Source organism: Syngnathoides biaculeatus, chromosome 3 (genome assembly GCF_019802595.1).
Source record: "Syngnathoides biaculeatus isolate LvHL_M chromosome 3, ASM1980259v1, whole genome shotgun sequence".
Lineage (NCBI taxonomy): Eukaryota > Metazoa > Chordata > Actinopteri > Syngnathiformes > Syngnathidae > Syngnathoides > Syngnathoides biaculeatus.
This window is the reverse complement of record NC_084642.1, coordinates 12330895-12351496: the sequence shown is the minus strand read 5'-3', so window position 1 is coordinate 12351496 and position 20602 is coordinate 12330895. Positions and strand designations below refer to the sequence as shown.

The 20602-nt window shown below is 40.1% G+C and overlaps 1 protein-coding gene across 2 annotated transcripts in view; it reads right to left on the bottom strand.

The window, feature by feature from the left end:
- The window catches only part of galnt2 (UDP-N-acetyl-alpha-D-galactosamine:polypeptide N-acetylgalactosaminyltransferase 2), a 60532-nt gene that overhangs the window by 13356 nt on the left and 26574 nt on the right, over positions 1–20602 (bottom strand). For both annotated transcript variants that reach the window (XM_061814351.1, XM_061814352.1), the window contains exons 2-11: positions 19398–19485; positions 12323–12476; positions 8645–8743; positions 8491–8558; positions 7505–7570; positions 7212–7333; positions 4860–4947; positions 2911–2998; positions 2677–2780; positions 1202–1328 (exon numbers count right to left, since the gene is read on the bottom strand). In XM_061814351.1, the coding sequence (XP_061670335.1) occupies positions 1202–1328; positions 2677–2780; positions 2911–2998; positions 4860–4947; positions 7212–7333; positions 7505–7570; positions 8491–8558; positions 8645–8743; positions 12323–12476; positions 19398–19485 (1004 nt within the window). The remainder of the gene's footprint in view (positions 1–1201; positions 1329–2676; positions 2781–2910; positions 2999–4859; positions 4948–7211; positions 7334–7504; positions 7571–8490; positions 8559–8644; positions 8744–12322; positions 12477–19397; positions 19486–20602) is intronic.

Below are 20602 nucleotides of genomic sequence, written 5' to 3'. Positions count from 1 at the left end.
TTTTGAAGTGGTGTTATACATGTGCCACGTAACGCTGGCACCAACATTGGAGCCGCTTCAAGGAGGGCCAAGGGAACCTTCTTTCAAGTCTGCCAGCAATAAATGTGCTCCAAAGCTTTTCACCTCTAGAAAGCCTCAACAAAAAAAAATGACAAACATGAGAGACCCCGTCAGAACATGATAAGACGGGAAGGAACATACTGGCATCCTTGGTGAACAGCTGCCATGACAGATACTGTGATGGACTGTCAGAGAACGAAGCAAGGCTTCATTACGGAGAAGAAGAAGAACGAGGGGAAAAAAAAAAGACCAAAGTCACATGGCGCAAATCATTTGGGGCAAACAGGGATGCGGTGCCTGCCAGAGACATAGTGTGAACATACAGTATATGTGTATACTGTAAATAACATAGCTTAATCAGACTCACCAAAGCTCACGGTTTTATTCAATACATACTTCAAGTCTATTTTCGAATTTTGATTATTATCCATTCATCCATTTTCTAAGCCCCTTATCCTCACGAGGGTTGCGGGAGTGCTGGAGCCTTCCACAGCTATCTTGGGGCAGGAATGATTATTAACATAGGTTAATTTGTTTTAAACGCATAACACTTAAAATGCTTGAATATAGTCTGAATGACATGGTTCCGTAGTGCCACCCAACACCCTTAGCACAGACTATAAGTTTTTATATTTGAGTAAAGCAGTGGTAAGATTTTGTTTACACTTGTTTACACAGCAGGAATGTAGACAATTAGGTCCTGGAACACGTACGGTCTTCTGGAGGTGTTGACATTCACAATACAGAATGTAAGAATCAGGTCTCCAGCTCGGGCAACATGCACCAACTTGTAGTCCCACAGTTTCCGACCCACTGAACGGATAATAAACGTGTCACTTCGCACATCTTGAACTATGTAATACAGGAGCGGTGCACCGCCTGCAGAATTCATTGCGTTCATCTAATGAGATGTACAAATGTTAATGACTAACTAATGTAGGGTGTGTGAATATGTTACTGTTGGATATTAAGAGTGGAATTGAATGTTAGTCTCCAGCAGCCAAACTTTAACGACTAATAAAATTACTCCCCAATGCTACGACGCTGATTGCCTAAAAAGTCATAATGAAGGTCATTAAAGCGAGACGCTGTAATTGGGAGTTTGAGGTCGTGTGTGTGCGAGCGTGTGTCTGTGCACCACCTTGCAAAGACAGTGCCACTGCCACCAGGGAAGGTGTACGGATGCTGTTTCCTGAAGACATGACCGACTCGGCTGCACGGGATGATTTCCAGACTACCGCCACACTGCCACACACGAAATGAGATCTCTGAAACACAACACAGGTGCCCCCCCCCCAAAAAAAAAAAAAAAAAAACATTGATTACATGAGCAACCCTCTATACATGTGATAAAACAAATAAGCAATCTTGCTTAAAGGAGGAATCCAGTGCTTTGCATGAACAGTGTATCCAATAGGTCATGTAATATGTACTCTATTTTGACAATGTGATGTTAAATTCTCTCTCATTTAATAGTGTTTTGAGAAGATTAGCGACAATCACGAATTTTAAGCAGCGCTGCCATTTTCGCGAGTCACATGACCTACATGCGCGGATGTTACGTGGGGTTCCAAACGCTCGATTACATGGGACATTATTATGCCCAGTGTTGATTTCTTGGATTTATCCTTATCTTTTGAAGAAATAGCAGTATCGGTTGATCGGGAAGATGGAGGAATTCTTCCATACACAGCCGTGAGTGGCTCTGCTGCTCGGTTGATCGGGAAGACGGAGGAATATTTTTGTATACATCAGTGAGGGGCACAGCCATGAGCGGCTCGGCCGCTTGGTTGATCGGGAAGACGGAGGAATACTTCCATACACAGCCATGAGCGGTTCCTCTGTCTTCCGATCAACTGAGCGGCGGAGCCCCGGGGCTCACTTGCACGGCTCGGGGAGCGAGCTCACAGCTCCCCCAATCCCCGGAGCTGTGCCGCTCACGGTTGTGTATGGAAGTATTCCTCCATCTCCCCGATCAAGCAGTACTGCTATTTCTTCATCAGATGAGGATAAACCCGAGAAATCAGCACTGGGCATAAATGGTGTCCCGTGTAACCGAGCCTTTGTTGCGGCACGTAACACGTCACATCCGCGCACCTAGGTCATGTGACTCAAGAAAAAGGCAGCGCTCCTGAAAATTCCTAATTGATGACCATTTGACATGACCTATCGGATACATTATTAATGCAAACCAGTGGAATTCCTCTTTAATCAAAAATCCCATCAAAGGAGAATGCATCTGTCCGACAGCTGCCTGCTCGAGTCATTAATTTGAACAAAATTAGAGAAATACCGTTATGGCATTATGTGTTGGGATGAACTACTGTACAACACAGAGGTTGAAACAGGCTAAACTCCAAACAATAGAAAGTTCCCAAAAGAATAAAATCTTTTACAGCTACAAAAGCAGGGACCAACCCAATATGATGTTTACACGTTCCTGTAGGTATTAATGGTCAGATGTACCAATACCTTTGGCTAGATTGTATGTAATGCACTTGTAAAAAAAAATGGTCCTATAAACCAGACAAAAGGTTTTAACAAGAGTCATTAGTCTATTGATTTGATGCCGCACTTATACTCTATATTACTGACATTTGCATTAGCTGCACTCACCCAGGTTTTCTCCACCCCAAACATCCATCATCATGTCATATTTCCCCAAAAGCTCAAAGTATTCCTTATCCATGACAAACAGACCTCCTGCTATCATGGGAGTCCTGTGTGGGGGTGGGTCAGAGAAAAAAGTACACCTTAGTAGTTGGTATTCAATGGTATACACTACATAAGTTTTTTGTTGGCGAGTTGTTTTGTGTTGTGTGTGTGTGTGTGCATGTGTGTGTGTCTCACTTTATGGGGGCGATAGGGTTGCCTTGTCTTGCTCGTCTCTGGTCAAGAGTCATGTAATCCCATTTAAACACCAAATTCCAGTCAAAACCTACACAGGCATATTGCAATACTTAAGTTGGAGTTTGAGTGTACAGTGGTGCCTTGAGATAGAAGTTTATTTTTGGTTGCTTTAAATACACAACATGTAATTGTCTTCGTTGAGTTTAGTTTGACAGTAAAGTTCAACTGGGAATGGAAATAAACAGCTTGAGGCCCGTTTTCTGAAGAATTTTTCAGCATCTGCCAAACTGCTACTTCTTGTGAAGGGTTGTTGACTTAATTCACTGCCATCATACTGCGTTCATGACTCAAATTTATGCTCACAAGTCAAGTCAAAAACGTCCAAACAACAGCTTGTATCTCACAAAGTCACAACTCAGAAAACTGTTATCTCATGGCACCACTGTATATCGTTTTGTCAAGGTCTTCGTGAGAAAGCACAACCTTCCCGTTCTTATGTTTGATTAGTCGAGAGAACAGAAATTTGAAAAAATGTGTGCGCCTAACAACACTTCAGAGCATTATACAGCAATACTAGAAAATGCTGGCGGATAGGGATGCACGAGAACCATCAAACTGATAAATTGGCTCTATATTGCGTGAAAATGACCTCACATTCATTGGTCTGATGACAAAAAAAGATATCAGATATAGATAGATAAGATATCATCCGGCTGCGCACTGGTCCCCACTCGCCAGATTTTTGCATTGGCTCCTTAGGGTCATAGATTTCATGATCAGAATTTTTCACCTATGACACCATAAACTATCTCTACAGTAAATTAGCTCATGATCACCAGCACTTGGTGAAATTCCGACCATCCAGTGGCTTTGAGTTCGTAACAATGAGACTCGCGGCAAGGCCTGGTGGCCCATGAAGCAGCGGGCTAACTTTAATATCTCAGGCTGGCAACAGCAAAGGTACAGCTAAGCCCTGCAAACGCTGCTCATTTGCATCTTATTTTACATCTTCAGTTCAGTCGGAAAAAAATATACAAATGAAATTAATATAAAAACATAAAAAGTCCCTGCTTCATTTTAGCAGGGAACTGTGTGAGCACGTATCCACCACACACATTTGTCAGCTTCCACGATCAGCACCATTATTTCAATAGCCATAAATTCACATCTTTAAATAATCATTACCTTGAATGATGGCCTGTATTATTCAAGTTTGAGAAGGGACTTTTTTTTTTAGTTTATACAATAGTATGGATTGCACTAACAGATTACATTTAGACATCTCATCTCAATTCGATTGTACTTGTGTAAAGTGAAACTAAAAAGGCAGTTTTGTTTTTATATTACATTATATGTTATTTACAGATGATGAATGATCATATTACATTAGGATAGTACCATTTTGATTTTAATTACCGTATTTTCCTCACTATAAGGCGCACCGCATTATACGCTGGACCTTCAATGACTGGTCTATTTTAAAAGTTATTTCATCTATAAGGCGCACCACATTATAAGGCGCATAGAATAGACGCTACAGTAGATGCTGGGGTTACGTTAAGCATCCATGAGATGTGCTTCGCTAAAGGCTCAATATTGATCCATATATAAGGATGATTATAAGGCACACTGTCAGCTTTTGAGAGAATTAAAGGGTCTTAGGTGCGCCTTATAGTGCGGAAAATATGGTATATGTTATTTAACTAAAAAGTCCCTCTCTGACGAGATTGATCATATACAATATACTGTATATAAGTAAGGGATGCCCGCTCCTACTTTACATTATATATCAGTTATTAGTATTGGCTTGGAGAAGCAGGATGTTATCGATATCAATGGGGGGGGGTGGGCAGTTATCATGCATCCCTACCAGAAAATACTTGAGATCGAAAGCATCACATTAGCTTGAGCTCACGCTCACTCGCCCCCCCTAAAACTGTGCACTGTACCTCCTTTGAGATCAGCCGAAGCTCCTACATACTGGAAGTTGTCCATGTTGATGACATCAATTATGGGAGAAACTACTCTGGTCTTATCCTGGAAAAGGGGAGAGAGGAAACATAATTGCAACTTTCTGTTCACATGGATGATATCATTCATACAGAAAAACTTATGACGGATTCAGCCATCATTAATATGTACATCGTACACTAAGTCTGTTTATTGGGTAAACAGGATGAATTTGAGGAACCTATTTCTCACCAATCCGCTACCTAATAAATGCACATTCCACAAAAATTTAAATGGTTACACAAGTGGACAGAGAGTAAAATACGTACCAGAAGAAATCGTTTTGTGTGGAATTGAAATCATTGTCTTGAAACAACAAATAAAAATACTTTGTTGCATCAAAGAGGGGCAGTTCATTCAATTGCAGCTCATTTGTAATCTTGAAACAGCTAACAAAGTCAACAGCAAACAGCATACATGATATGTTCTATTGTGTTTCATGTTAGATTGTTAAAACAAGTGCTGCAGTATCTACACTACATGGAAAAGCCACTTTCCTCAATATGTTCTACCATTTAAAATTGATTTAAAAGAAATCATACCAATAAATAAACTGTTATAAAAATGGAGTCAAACTAAAATAAATAAGGCCAGTTGGTAAATCATGGATAGAAAATTGCTTTTAAGTAGCCTCCATTCCAACTTGGAAGACAAAACGATCTCTGTAGTATAGAAATATTTCACAAAATTGTTAAAACATGTGAATTCACTTCTGATGAAGATTTATTTCCATATGGAACAGTTTTGTGATGTCTTTTCCTAATGGTCTCCCTTCAAAATAGCCAATTATTTATAATGAAGTTGAGTTCATTTATATTTTATTAACGCTAACGTTTTTGTTTTTATGCCAATTTGAAAAGATTTCGTACATAAAATAACTTGCACCACACTATAAACCAACTATTATGCTATATTAAAGAAGCAAATGGCACACTTTAATCTTGATATCAAACAATATCTGAAGCAGTTTCCTCTTGTATAGGCCGCAAATAGTGTTAAAGAACTACATGATCAACATGACACTAAGTGCTAGCCAGCTGGCTCCATGGATGAGTGCTTGACATCGGACCTCTTAGTGAGAAAAAGGAGAGATATATTTTCTTCCGATATAAATAAGCACACTCTGCATGATGAAGCAATTGGCAGCAGTGTGATGCTGCGTATTTTTAAAATACTGAAAGGCAGCGAGAGAATAAAAACACTTCCACCCTGAAATTATTCCAGTGTGGAAGTGACATTTTGAGGGCGTTTGGTGGCAACGAGTGTATTTTTCTTAAAAGTGAAGACAGCTGCCTGAAAGTAGGCCAAAAGATAGGATTTTCACCCATTCAATTGACAAGAAATGTGTATCATCACTTAAACAGCACTTGAAAATGTCTTCGTCTTTATAGAATATAAATGAAAAACAACTTTAGACACTCAATGGTGAAATTCGGTTTATACTCTTAAAACAGAGCACTTTTGTGCAGACATTCTCCATACCCAATACACTCAATAATTCAATCACAATAATAAAAATTGTGAAATTAATACCTCTCTGATAGTGTTAATCAAAACCGAATATTATTGTCTTCTTGTTTATGCCCGCTGCACACCGAGCGACGGAGCCAAAGGGGACTGAACGGGACCATCGTAATCACATTACAGTCGGTGACAAACAACTGCACGTGTGAATACTTGGGGACTGTCCCTCCCACACGCATCCGCTTGCTGCGACGGAAAAGCTGTGATCCTGATCCTAAAATTGCTGCCGTTCAGTTGGATACATGATCATGTACATGTTTATCAAAAACAATTACAAGGTATTCTCAAATTTTAAAAAATGTCGTAACTATATCCAAAATTAGATCTTAAATTATGTTGCAAACACCAGATTAAAAAAAGAAACCAACCAACCTACCAACCTTGAAGTGTAAATGTACCAAATAGAAGAGTCTTTTGATCATAGATACAGTGGAACCAATCAAAAATACACACGCACAATAAGACCTGATGGTCATTTCTATAACATTTTGGGGTTTCTAGCAGATTTTCAAATTGCGTCCCTGACTGGGACAGCTCAAGTCCTTAACAAGAAAATGTTAAGGACAAATATTCACACATCAGTGGCACTGTATGAGAAGGAATTGGGGGCTCAGTAACTTTGGTCAAGGGTACTTAAACAAGGATTCTCCCTAGTGATTCAAAGACTAAGCACCCAGTTTCCTTTGATTCGGTGTGGACTAGCTGTTGTACACAGGACAAAAAGGCATGTGCAAATAATGATCTATGAGCGATTTTGACGCACGCACCTCGGCTACTCTCTCCAGGAGCGGCTCAAGCCAGTGGTCATTACATTCACAGTGGGAGTCTAAGAAGGTGAGGACTGGCGCCGTGGCAGCATCTGCACCACGAACCCTCGAGCGCATCAGTCCTAAAAGAAAATTTAATTACAAAAACCTCATGCACAACACTTCTCTAAAACAGAACGTCTCAATCCTGAGCTTTAGGCTGGTGGTCCATGTCAAAGCAAGAACAGCACTAAGAGGTTTGCCTTGAGATAAAAAAAAAAAAAATGAAAATTTTCTTTTCTTCCTTTAATTACCTTCTCTGCGGTCGTTTCGCAGAACACGGACTTTCTCAATTTTGCCCAGCAACGCTCCATCCTCCGCTGCAAAAAAAAAATAAATAAATAAAATAAAATTCTCACACAGTGGAATCAGAGCCCCCCAGATTTTGTGTCAGGATGGGCATTTGGCAAAAAAATAAATAAATAGAGCAGTTATGTGGAAAATTGATTAGGTTTTCGATTGTTAAATCTAAGAAATATTCAATCAATGGGATAGGAGACGCTCTTTATGTTTGAAACTTGTTTCAATGTGGTGGCATGGTGGCTCAGCTGGAAAGTGTTGGCCTCACAGTTCTGAGGTCCCTGGTTCAATCCCGGTTCGGTCTGTGTGAAATTTGCAGGTTCTCTCCGTGTCTACGTGGGTTTTCTCCGGGCACTCCAGTTTGTTCCCACAAATCACAATGCAACAATAATTGGACACTCTAAATTGCCTCTAGGTGTGATTGTGAGTGTGGCTGTTTGTTTTGATGTGCCCTGCGATAGGCTGGCAACATATATATACATGAAATTGTAATAAAATGCATCTCTGAGCACACCAAGTTTCTCCGCCCATTACTTAGCAGCGAGGCTGGGGGGAAAGATGGACCATTTTCAAGCAATGGCCACAGTCCAACTGTGGGTTGAAGCCAAAAAGTAAGCGGTTCTCCAGTGTTGGCGTGGGTGAGTGTTAGCTATTATTGTTAGCTTCAGATAAGTGCCACTCAGTGTACACTAATAGAAAAGTGTAATTTGTTTTGAATTGCTGCCTCCACAAGTGAAAACTTTTACTATGTATACGCTGCATTTTGAGCGTGCTTTATTTTGGGGGGGGGAGACTCTGGGTTTTGTCTCCAGCAGATAACCCCTATCTCCGGCTCTAGTAATCAAGGTAATGAATTCCATTTGTAAACCCAGAACCAATTAATCAATAAACATTGTTATGCCCATAATTTGTGTGCATTGTGCTAGGAAGTTATACTTACGATTATCACTGTAGTCGTCAACCAAGATGATCTCTTTGACAAAGTGAGCTGGACTTTTCTTCAAGACGCTAAAGCAAGAAGAGGAAAGAGTAGCTAAAACATTTCGATACAAACATTTGTTAACATGGAACTCTAACAAAAAGCATTTTTGTACCTGACAATGGTGCGTAGCAGAGCGGAGCGGGCTTCATTGTGGAAGGTGATGACCACGCTTGAGGCTGGCAGGTCTGACTTCCATTGCTTATGTCTGCATCTACACACACACACACACACACACACACACACACACACACACACACACACACACATATAAAGTACATACAATTAGACAAATAAATGTATGCAAACATTCCCCCTTCCTTTAAAGTCATAATGTGAAGGGGAAAGGCGTCGGACACAACTGGGAGCTCAGTGCGCATTAAAGCAAAGGTGGACAGACAACCGTTATGCTCTACTGGAGCTGGAATTGACTGGACTTCGCCAAACACACATTTGAATTTGCAGTCGCGAACATGAGACACTGAGGTAGAGCGACAAGACAAGAAAAAAAAAAAAAAAGGAGGACCTTGACCTCATTAGCAAACACCTCTCATCACGTCTGACCCTACCACTACAAACATCCAATTAAAATTTTGCCATATACCCCACACAGCTTTTGATGTGCGTGCACAACATTGAAGTTAAGGTGCCGTAAATTGATTTGTGTGTGTGTGTGTGTGTGTGTATGTGTGTGTTTGTGTGAGAGAGAGAGAGAGAGAGAGAAATCCCTTGTGCCTTTTCAATTTGTGTCACAGCATTGCTGGCTTCAAAATGGTCAATATGTTAAAGGGGAATTCCGGTGGTTTACATTAACAATGTATCCAATAGGTCATGCAATATGTACTCTATCTTAATAATGTGATGTTAAATCCTCTCTCATTTAAAAGTGTTTTGAGAAGATTTTTTTATAGAAAATTACGAATTTTCAGGTGCACCTCCATTTTCCCAAGTCAGATGACCTACGTGCGCGGATGTGACGTGTTGCATGGCGTTCCAAAACGTTCGATTACATGGGACACCATTACGCCCCTGAAAATTCGTAATTGTCGATAAAAATCTTCTCAAAACACTATTAAATGAGAGAAGATTTAACTTCACATTGTCAAGGTAGAGTACCGTATTTTCCGCATTGTAAGGCACACCACATTATAAGGCGCACCTTTTATGACTGACGTATTTTAAAAGTTTTTTTCATATATAAGGCACACCGGATTATAAGGCGCATAGAATAGATGCTACATTAGAGGCTGGGGTTACGTTATGCATCCATTAGATGGGCTGCGCTAAAGGCTCAATATTTATCCGTATATAAGGCGCAACTGATTATAAGGCGCACTGTCAGCTTTTGAGTAAATTAAAGGCTCTTGGGTCCCCCTTATAGTGCGGAAAATACGGTACATATTACATGACTTATTGGATACATTGTTGATGCAAATCACCGGAATTCCCCTTCAATGTAAAATTAACATCCTCTCAATCAGCCTACAGGCAAAAAAAAAAATACTATTTAGGTGTCATTTCCAAGAAACCTATAACGTCTTGTGATTGAGTGTTGAAAATATTAATTAATCTCTGGCCCGAGGAGACTCTGCCATCCTCTTTTCACGCTCCCACGGTCAAGAGCAGCTGCACGCTCGGAAAACTGTCAAATAACTGCAAAATCAATATGAGACTCATTGAGCTTTTTAGTAGGCTAATGGCTTTAGGTGGCCACGTTAGGTGAGTGTATCAGTGAGGCATGACCGCTGTCACTCTGAAAACACTTCACGAAGTGCGTTTCTGTGGCCGGACTGAAAGTGCAAAAATAAAATCTCTGATAAACAGAGAGGAATGTTGGCAGCAAATATAGAGCGCACATAGCGTTTCTCTAATGGGCTATTAAAGCAAGATCAGCATCACTCGGAGAATGTTAACAAACAAAGTAGAATGGGATAGCAAAGCAGAGAAGCAATAAAACAGATGCTAATACTCTTGCTGTAATGGGATGACTTCAAGGAGAGTGATCCAATCAAATGGGCTTTGTCTCCAATGCGACAACAGAAGGAATGTGAAAAAAAGAGACATATTTAAAGTTGAGCAGGACAAGTGGCATCTGTGTTTAGAGCAAACTGAAGGAGGGGCCAGAAAAAGGATCGGTGCATTTAATTTGAGACGACAATGGCACTTAGAGAGAAGACCTACGAACGAGAATGAGTAGTAGTTGTCAATTTTCTCACGAAAAGATTAATGCTCCATTTAATACTGTACATACACATGGTGGTATATATGGAATACGCCACGCTGTCATGTGTAAATCTGAGTATGAATGGTTGTCTGTCTATAGTGACTATAAAAAGTCTATACATACGTTAAAATGCCAAGACTTCTCGAGCCGTCAATGGCAGTGAATGTGTTAATATGACCTATAACCCGTACAACTCGATTGAACAAATCTCGTTTATGGGCTGAAATATGTGCCAACAGAGACTATGAATTTCAAAAATATTTGAATTCCTACACCTAAATAATTCACAATAATAAACCATCCATTTTCCAAGCCGTTTATCCTCACAAGGGTCCTCTAAGTTCATTTAAAACAAGGCTGTGTGTATCAGTATATGCCAAGTGCGATTTCTTCCCCTCGGTGGGTGAGATCTGCGCATCCCCCATTGACTGCTGCTCCTACAGTCCACGTATGTCTGTCAGCTAATTTGAAATTGAATGCCGAACAGAATCTGAAATGATCATATTGAAAGTAAAAAGATATAATTTGATTTTTCATTAGGGATAAAATAATATTACATTCAGAACAGACTCAGGTCTAATAGTGGAGCGCAAAGTCCAAAAGCAAACATGGTGATGCAGCATTTGGCTGTTATGCTGCACATAAATGAAATAAGTGACATAATCCCCAAGTGTGAATGTTTTTAAATTCAGGTTAAAAAGTCTTCTTTTTCCTCATGCTTTATAAGAGTAATTCCATCTTGAAATTATATTTCTTAAACCGTATCCTGCTATAATTACACTTTTTTTCCTCCGTTTTAAATGGTTTATCTCTTATTTGAAATACTTTTAATCATGTAAGGCACATTGAGTTTCCTTATGTATGAAATGCGCCGTACAAATAACTTTGCTTTCATTCATTTTTAAAGTTATTGGACTTCAGCTGGAAACCAATAAATTCAATTTTGAATTATACTATTCAGATTTTAAATGCTAGATTTCAAACAATACAAATACTGTACAGTTTTTCAAAGGCTTCTAGCCCAAAATCAACGAAGGACAGGCTCAAGCTCATCTGAGACCTTGAACAGAATAAGCACTATAAAATGGATGGATCAAGCTGAAAAAAAATCCAGTAAAGAGAAGGATGTCTGATTTTCTCAACCGCTGCTGACAAAGTGCTGCAGACGTGTAACTTTGGTTAAATTTATAGAGTGGTCCTAAATATGCTTGATATGAAAAATGCCTAGAGAAATTCAGTGTTGTTAATCGGTTCTTTATGAATAAAATTAAATTGAAAAGAGTCCACCCTATAATATTTGATTTCATTCAAGATCACGTGGGGCAGAAGAGGTCAATGTAGTGTGTGTCTTGGCTTTGCTGCAAAATCCTGATGTCAGTTGGCCAACCATGACAGCAGAGTGTGTTCAGTCAGATCTTATGGTTGTCGAGCAAATGGGTCAAAACAGACATGCACAAAGACCAGCACACTCGAGTTACACGTGAAAAACTGTTCAGAATTGAAATGGAGTTGATGGATGTTATCAAAAAAGGGGTCTGTGTGTGTGTGTTCATCAGTGACAATACGCACTGGTCATGTCTGGTATCGGGCACAGCTCTGTCCATACGGAGCTTATCACTCTCCACCTGATTGAACTTGTTTCTGGCGTATGGATCCTGACCTGGTCGAACCACCGTAGCTCCAACATACAGATCCTGGTCGAAGTCCTGCCAACGGACCTTACCTAAACACAGACAGACACAAATATTTAACAATAGGCACAAACTGGGCAAATAAGCAAACCGCTGTGCTTTATTGCCACTTCACGAAGATTATTTATTAGGTTCGTTTACAGCTAATGTTTTTCCATTCAGAAATAGGTATGGGGAAAGTAACCGGATGATTGATCGTTGAGAATTCTGTCCAATGTGTGCAGTTATTCTTGATCAAATATGTCTTGACACAGTGGAGAAGAAATGGAGTTCACGACTAAGCAACAGCCACAGCAGAGCCATTGTTGATTCAGTCTCCACTCGGAGATGCCTTGAAGAACAACTTGGGGGAGGATTATTCCTCCTAGAATAATATGGATGGATGGAGTTCTGCATTTGAGGTTTATTTGTAAAGACAAACAAAAGTGACTTTTAAAGTCAGAGTAATTCCAAGTCCCACTTCGTAGACAAATACTTCTTCTTTCGGATTGTCCTGTTAGGGGTCGTCATCTTTTTCCATCTTTGCCTAGCTTGTGCATCCTCCTCTCTAACACCCTCTGTCCTCATGTCCTCCCTCACAACATCTATCAACCTTTTCTTTGGTCTTCCTCTCGCTCTTTTGCCTGGCAGCTCCATCCTCAGCACCTTTCTACCAATGTACTCACTCTCACACCTCTGACCATGACCAAACCATCGAAGTCTGCTCTCTCAAACTTCGTCTCCATCCAACTTTGGCTGTCCCTCTAATTAGCCCATTTCTAATTCTATCCAACCTGCTCACACAGAGCAAGAACTTCAGCATCTTCATTACTGCTTTCTGTTGTTTCATCAGATCCACCGTCTCTAATCCGTACATCATGCCCGGCCTCACGACTGTTTTATAAAATTTGCCCTTCATCCTGGCGGAGACTCTTCTGTCACATAGAACACCAGACACCTTCCGCAAACTGTTCCATCCCGCTTGGACCCGTTTCTCCACTTCCTTACTACACTCACCATTGCTCTGTATTGTTGACCCCAAGTATTTGAAGTCTTCCACCCTTGCTATCTCTTATCCCTGGAGCTTCACTCTTCCTCCTCCCCCCTCACATTGACGCACATATATTGTGTTTTACTTTGGCTAATCTTCATTCCTCTCCTTTCCAGTGCGTACATCTTTCTAATTGTTCATCCGCCTCCTCCCTGTTTTTACTACAGATCACAATATCATCTGCGAACATCAAGGTCCAAGGGGATTCCAGTCAAACCTTGTTTGTCAACCTATCCATTACGACTATTTTGTAGACAAATACATGTCCAATAAATGTAACATTTCCAAAATCACTAAACCCTTCAAAGAGTCCTTGCCTCCACAAATGTGTCTGGGCTAGAATGGGGATTATACCTCAGGTGGGGTATAAAATGCAGGCAGTCGTGTTGATGCAAGAACAACTTAAACAGGTGTCTGGGAAGAAAGCTACTGAGCTACCGTGAAATATTCCCTACTCATAAAAATGAAAAAAATAAATATGCAATAAAGTGTGAGCTGAGAAACCTGCCAACAATCAAAAGGACGTTGCCCCAGTTACCAAGACTGCTACACAGTAAATCCCAGTTAATCATTACCACTGAGCCACACCAACAAAACCACGGTTAATTAGCTGGATGCCACTGCAATGTTAATGACTTGTGTTCAACGTATGGCAGCGTGAGATTAGAACTATTTGTCAGTGGAGGTGGGCGCATGTAATGACAGACAGCCAAGGGAAGCCTGACGAGGATGAGAGGTGACAACCGAAACGTGGACGCGTCTGCCTTGACAGTATGTGACTGTGTTTCGCATGTTAATTAGCTCACGGTGATCAGCAGCCTGTGAAGAAAGCGACGCCTTTGAGACATGGCAGCGCTCTGTCCTTGTTGATATCAGGGCACCGTGGCAGCCAGTAATTAATGACTCAAATGGATGGATGGATTTTGTTTGTCAAATATTTCTTCCATCTTTATGTCCAGCGTAATAGATGTCTTTTTATCACCCCTCTAAGTACAGTTTGAGTGGCACATCAAACAAAAATGTTACAACAAGTATACACATTACACTGAAGTAACGTACATATTGATTCAATTTACACACAAATTAAAAGCGCGAAATCTGGACCCGTTTAGTAAAGTATAGCTGGCAGCCATTATTTAGTTGTGTGAATAGCAAAAGGTGTTAATTGTAATTAATTGTACCTTACCTTAATTGTACCTTCTTCTATCATTTACGCCATGTAATTTGCTTGAGCGTAACTATACATTGCTGCCACTGACAGATGAATAAAGATACTGTGGGGGAGAAGCCAAATACGGCCAATTTCATATTTGTTCACACATCAATCCTATTGGTCTGTCCAGGTCGACTGATATTTTTAAGCATTCTTAAAACTAAATTCTTGAAAATAATGAGGACAAATCTACTAAATCTATTGAATGCTCAACTGTCAGGGACAAGTTGTCAAACTACACCCCATTCCTCACTCAGCGGGAGCTGTGCGGCATTATATTAACTCAGGAGTGAAAGTCTTGATTGAAAATATCGTAATGTCTGGTCTATAAAATACGCCTATTTTCACAGGCTTTCAACCCAGCAGCTTATGCGGTAATGCAGCCAATTTGTGCATTTTTTCTAACGACTGCAAGGGGGCACTCGAGTGGAAAAGGTAAGAGTGAGACCAGTGGAATAAATATGCAGAGGAAGTGACTTTTACCTGTATGTTGTTGTTTTTTTAACCGGCCCGTTAGCGTTGTGCTAGTGTGTTGCTCCTGTGCTACTGCCGTATGTTAATGATTCTTACCGGTATGTTTTTTTTTTTTTTTTTAAAACCGGTCCTGTTAGCGCTGCACTAGCATGTTGCTGCTGTGTTACTGCCGCGTCTCAGTGGTTTAGGAATGTTTTTTTCTTTTTTGACCGGCCCCTGTTGGTGCTGTGTTACCATGTTACTACTGTATCGCTGCAGCGGCTGTTTTTTTTTCCATTATTATTATTATTATTATTTATTTTTTTTTTTTTTTAGACCAGCCCTGTTCATGCTACTCTGTTGTTACTATGTTAAGATAAGCTAAGGTATTAAAACTTTGACAACTCTGTGTACAGTCTTTGAAAATATCTCATGTTTCAATGTGGGCACTTGCGGCTTTTACACAGGTGCGGCTTACGTATGTACCAAATGGTATTTACAAATGTACTGGGTGAGGCTTATAATCAGGTGCGCTCTGTATTCCAGAAATTATGATAGTTAGGTTACATACAGTTGAGTAAGTTAAAGATTTATTGTTGTAATTGCTTCAGCGGAGAAGGGACTGGTGAGCCACGAAGGTGATTATGTGTAGATGAATTATTCGCCTATTAAACTCATCCGTTAGTGTGTTTTATTCCCTTCATCATTCTTGGCTGTGAGACCTTTTAAAAGTTTTTGATGTACTTCATTGCTTTATGACTGGTCGGTGGATTGGAATGATCGCAGACATTGATTTAGATTTATTTGGTGCCTGGCAATGTATTCTACCATTTTATTCAATGACAGCGATAAATGATAGGTTTGTTGTATATAATTTGCGATTGAACATGGTTTTAGGGTGGTGTTAAGTTGATGTTGGCGTGCAACCGCATATAATAATGTATGAGGTAAAACATCAACGTGAACAATGTAATCTTTGGTTACTAAAGCAAGATTTTTTTTAATTTCCTGAAAGATAGGCACACCTGATGATCCTCTTTCAGAGCTAAAACACATGATTAAATCTCGACACCCTCAACCAGCGGATTTCTCCTTCATGTCAAATGAATAAGAAAACAAGGGGCCATCTTTTCGAGGGCATCCCCTACGGACCTGGCTTGTGTTTTGCATGTGTGGACTTTTTCCACTGGACAGTTTGAACAGTCTGCACTTCTTTACCGTGCCGTCTTGCTCACTGAGCTCTTTCCACCCTTCGCCTCTTCTGTCTGTTTGTGTTGGCTGCAGTAGTTTCTGGAAATCCCACGACGCTGTGGTCTTGTCATACTGATGGTGCATGACAGACAGGACTCCTCTGTGTAACCATTCCAAAGGAATCCATCGGAACCTCAACCCACCCAGTCCACCCCCCTCTCAGCACACCATTGTGTGCACACGTGTCTTTAGATTCACTCCCAGAAAAGGATGAGCTCAATACTTGTCTTTTCATTGTGTGGTTAGGTTACTAAAAGTGTGACGACATCAGTTCATCAATCTCAAAGTAAAAATGTCTAATTATATACTGAAACAAACAGCAACATGAAAAAGATTATTTATTTTTGTTGTTTGATTGGAGAGATGATTGAAATGAAGACAATTGTTTCTGGTCATTTGCTTAAGGCAATAGCTCGTGACATGATAAAACCAATGCAGAATGGATTTCTTAAAAAGCGCCAGGGGATTCCATCTCCAAGGATTTGATTGACATCTGTTCAAATCTACTAAATGTACTTGTTCTTTATAACACATTTTATTGCACCAATCCCGGGGAATATTATTGAATGTTGAACTGTCATGGTGATGTATAAAGTAACCAAACTTAAAATGCACCCGACTCCTGCAGCCAAATTGGACTCCATTTCCCCCCTAACGGATCAATCAGATCAATGCAGTTTAGCTTTTCATGGGTCACAAGGACCGGGCAGGAGGGAGGGGCAACGGTGCTGAGGAAGGCTCCGGACAAGAGCTGCATGACAAGTTGCTCAGCTATGGCTTTTTAATCTGCTCTGCTTTTGGATTCTGGCGTTTCTGGAAACAGTGGGTGGAGATGCATAGTTGGGTTTGTGGACATGTTGCAATGGAATTTAAAATCATCAAACTGCCCTGTGAACGGGATTGTCGTTTCTGTTTCTAGTTGGTAAAATTGATGAATGTTAAAGATGCTGGGAAACAACAACAACAACAACAACAATACAGATCTAGAACCCTAGAAACCTTTGAAAATCTGACCACATTAATAGACCAGGAAATGCTTTGCTCTGTGAAACACTTGGGAGGTTCATATGCTTTCTAGATGCAGCTGGAATGCATTTGTCTTGCTTTTTTGTTTTGGTAAAACCACAACTACAAACCCCAACAACTGGATGTAGATGGACATAGCAGAACCGCCTTTTAGCCTGATTATACTACTAAAGTAAATACAGCTACGTGGCAGTCAAGGTCGCTACAACCTCTTTCATGAATATTGTGGAGGAACTTCATAAAAGGGACAGGGGTCTTGTTTTTTTTATTTATTTTTTTTTTAAATCCAGATTCTATTAGTATGCACATAATGGCAGCAATTTGACTTGACCTGAAACTTTTAGGCTCCTTGGCAAATTTACAACCCCTCATGACCCTCATGAGCTAACGAGAGTTGCCCCATACTGTGCTTGGAACAAAGCCAGCTGGCTATGCTCAGTTTAAGCGCAAGGATGTCACTCTAGGATTTATTTACAGACAACAGCAGGACACTTCCTGGATGCCTGCACATATTGTACGTTAAAATGGTGAACGTTTTGGATTGCAGTAAAAAGAATTCTAAAAAAAAAAAAAAAAAAAAAAAAAAAAAAAGATGTCTGGACAAGTTGGAGGAGAAAATTGCAGGAGGTCGTAATCTGCCCATGGGGAGGTTATCTAAAGACTGAGGTGTGTGTGTGTGGTGTGTCATTTGGTTATGAGAAAAATAATGGAATCACTTGGCATACGATTATGCTGAGCTACTATAATCAATATGAGAAAATCTTTAATTTTCTGTTGTGATTCCTCTGCTTAAATGTTATCTGTGGCATTAACACTGTGATCCAATTAAACCAATATATAGAGCACTGGAATGTCGTGTTAGTATGCTTTGTGTCGTTAGCTCAATAGTTTCCCTGGATGCTGTCAATCTTATGTTGCTGTTGAGATGCAAAGGAATGACAGAAAACCTTTAAATGTACTGTGAGAAGAAGGAGACATTTTGATCAATATTCTAATCACCATCAGCATCAATATTCAATCATCACTTAATGGAGCCTTAACCAAACATTCGTGTAGTGGCTGGCTGACTAAGTTTTGGGCATAGCTGCAAATGAAGTAATTTTCAAATGCAACAGTAGGAGATTTTAAATGTAATAAATGAAATTATTAAATAAATAACTTTATGGTTTTCTCCGGGCACTCCGGTTTCCTCCCGGATCTCAAAAACATGCAACATTAACTGGACACTCTAAATTGCCCCACGGTGTGATTGTGAGTGTGGCTGTTTGTCTATATGTGCCCTGCAATTGGCTGGGAACCAGTTCAGGGTGTACCCCGCCTCCTGCCCGTTGTCAGCTGGGATAGGCTCCAGCGCTCCCTGTGACCCCCGTGAATGATAAGCGGCAAAGAAAATGGATGGATAGCTTTATTTATTAAATGAGCCAAAGATCAGGCTCATTTAAACATGGCAGCCAAAAACACAATTGAATTTTGTTGTGCAGCCCTACTCACAAGAATACAGATGAACAGATGATAATGTCAAAAAACAAAGTGTGTAGTGGTTGGAGGCAACCCTACGATCCTCGTGTAGGTCCGTGTCAGAAAGAAGCTTTCCCTTGTACAGAGAATCAAGCTTATGTGTCACTACAAGCTGTAGAGTACCAGGTCCCAATTGGCACCAAATCTCAGTCAGACCATTCCCAGATCAAAGTCTGATTCAATTCAAAATGTTAAAAAAATGGCAAAGTTACTGGATGTATTCAAGAGTCCTTACTAATTTAAGCACTCTCTAATCAACTTTTTGTTTTTTTAGCAAAAGTTGAGAAAGGATTTGGATGGACAATGGGAAAACGATCCAGATCTTTCATCTAATTGGAGAATGCCTCAGACAATACACTGTGGTCAAGTAAGTCTGAATTTGTAGTAACCCTCTCTTTTTACTTGTATTTCCACCATAATTAACTTTGTATGATTGTGATGCATAATGAGTGAGATTCTTACCGGGCGGCAGAACCTCCTGACTGTGAGTCTTGTCATCAGAGATCTGAGCTTTGTTTCGGGCAGAGGAGTCTCTGGAGTCCCAGTCATCCTGCAAGATAAAACAAACACATTGAACACAACTTATCAAATGAAAATGTTGTTGAACAATAAATCTAGAAGCGAAGAAGTCCAGCAAACATATTTCTATGTTGCACGTGAGGCATCCAACCACTTAATCCAATTGAACATTAAAAGCCACCGGATCAATATAATGTGAAGCGAGGCTATTAAAAGTCAAGACTTCAGAGAACTGCATGCAACAATTTGTTAAAGGAGTCATTTTTGATAACCTGTTGAGTTTCAAAAAAACTTTGGACTGTAATCATCACATATCTTTTCATGTCGTGGTAGCTTATCCAATCTCCAAGTATCCAAAGACAAGTATCTGTAACCGAAAAGATAATTTATTGCATTTTTTTTTCACTGTGTGCTTAGGTTTATATCCTTTATGTCTCTTGATATTGAATGTACATACAATTGTCTCCAAGATGGGGTTCGAGAGATATTTACAAGACTAATCCATCAGAAACAGTCTGAGCTATTAATTCCTTTTTTCCATCGGTAATTTTTTTCCCCAGACAGTTTGCAGTGAGGGAGCATTCCTCTTATTTAATTTTTTAGATATTTTGGACAAGTGTGTGCTTTCGTCTTTGGGGGAATAGAGAGAATACCTTTGGGGGTTGACTTTGAGTGGACGGTGAGACAGGTCTTCTCATCCAACATCAGTACATGACCTCACATATATACTACCTGAAGAATGAGCAAACATTCCCATAAACTCGCTCCTAAACCTTATTGAAAGCCTTCTCAGAAGAGGTGAAGCTATATAGCTTCAAGGGGTAGACCAACTTTATATAAAACCAGAACGATTTTGAATAGGATCTCACTTAAAAACGTACGAGAGTCAAGGCAGGTAAACGACTACTTTTATCCATATAGTGTGTTGTTCTGAAATGTAAGATCCAATGGACTGTAGTGAACTCCCTGTAGAGGGCCGCGGGAAGAGAACCGATGTTCAACTGAAGAGATGGATGATATGAACGGTAGCAAAAGAGCTCAGGACAACCTCCAAAGAAATTAAATTTGAACTCAAAGGTCAAGGTACATTAGTATTATATCTGTCAGTATATGAGGCAATGTGGACATCATGGGAGACGGCCAAGGAA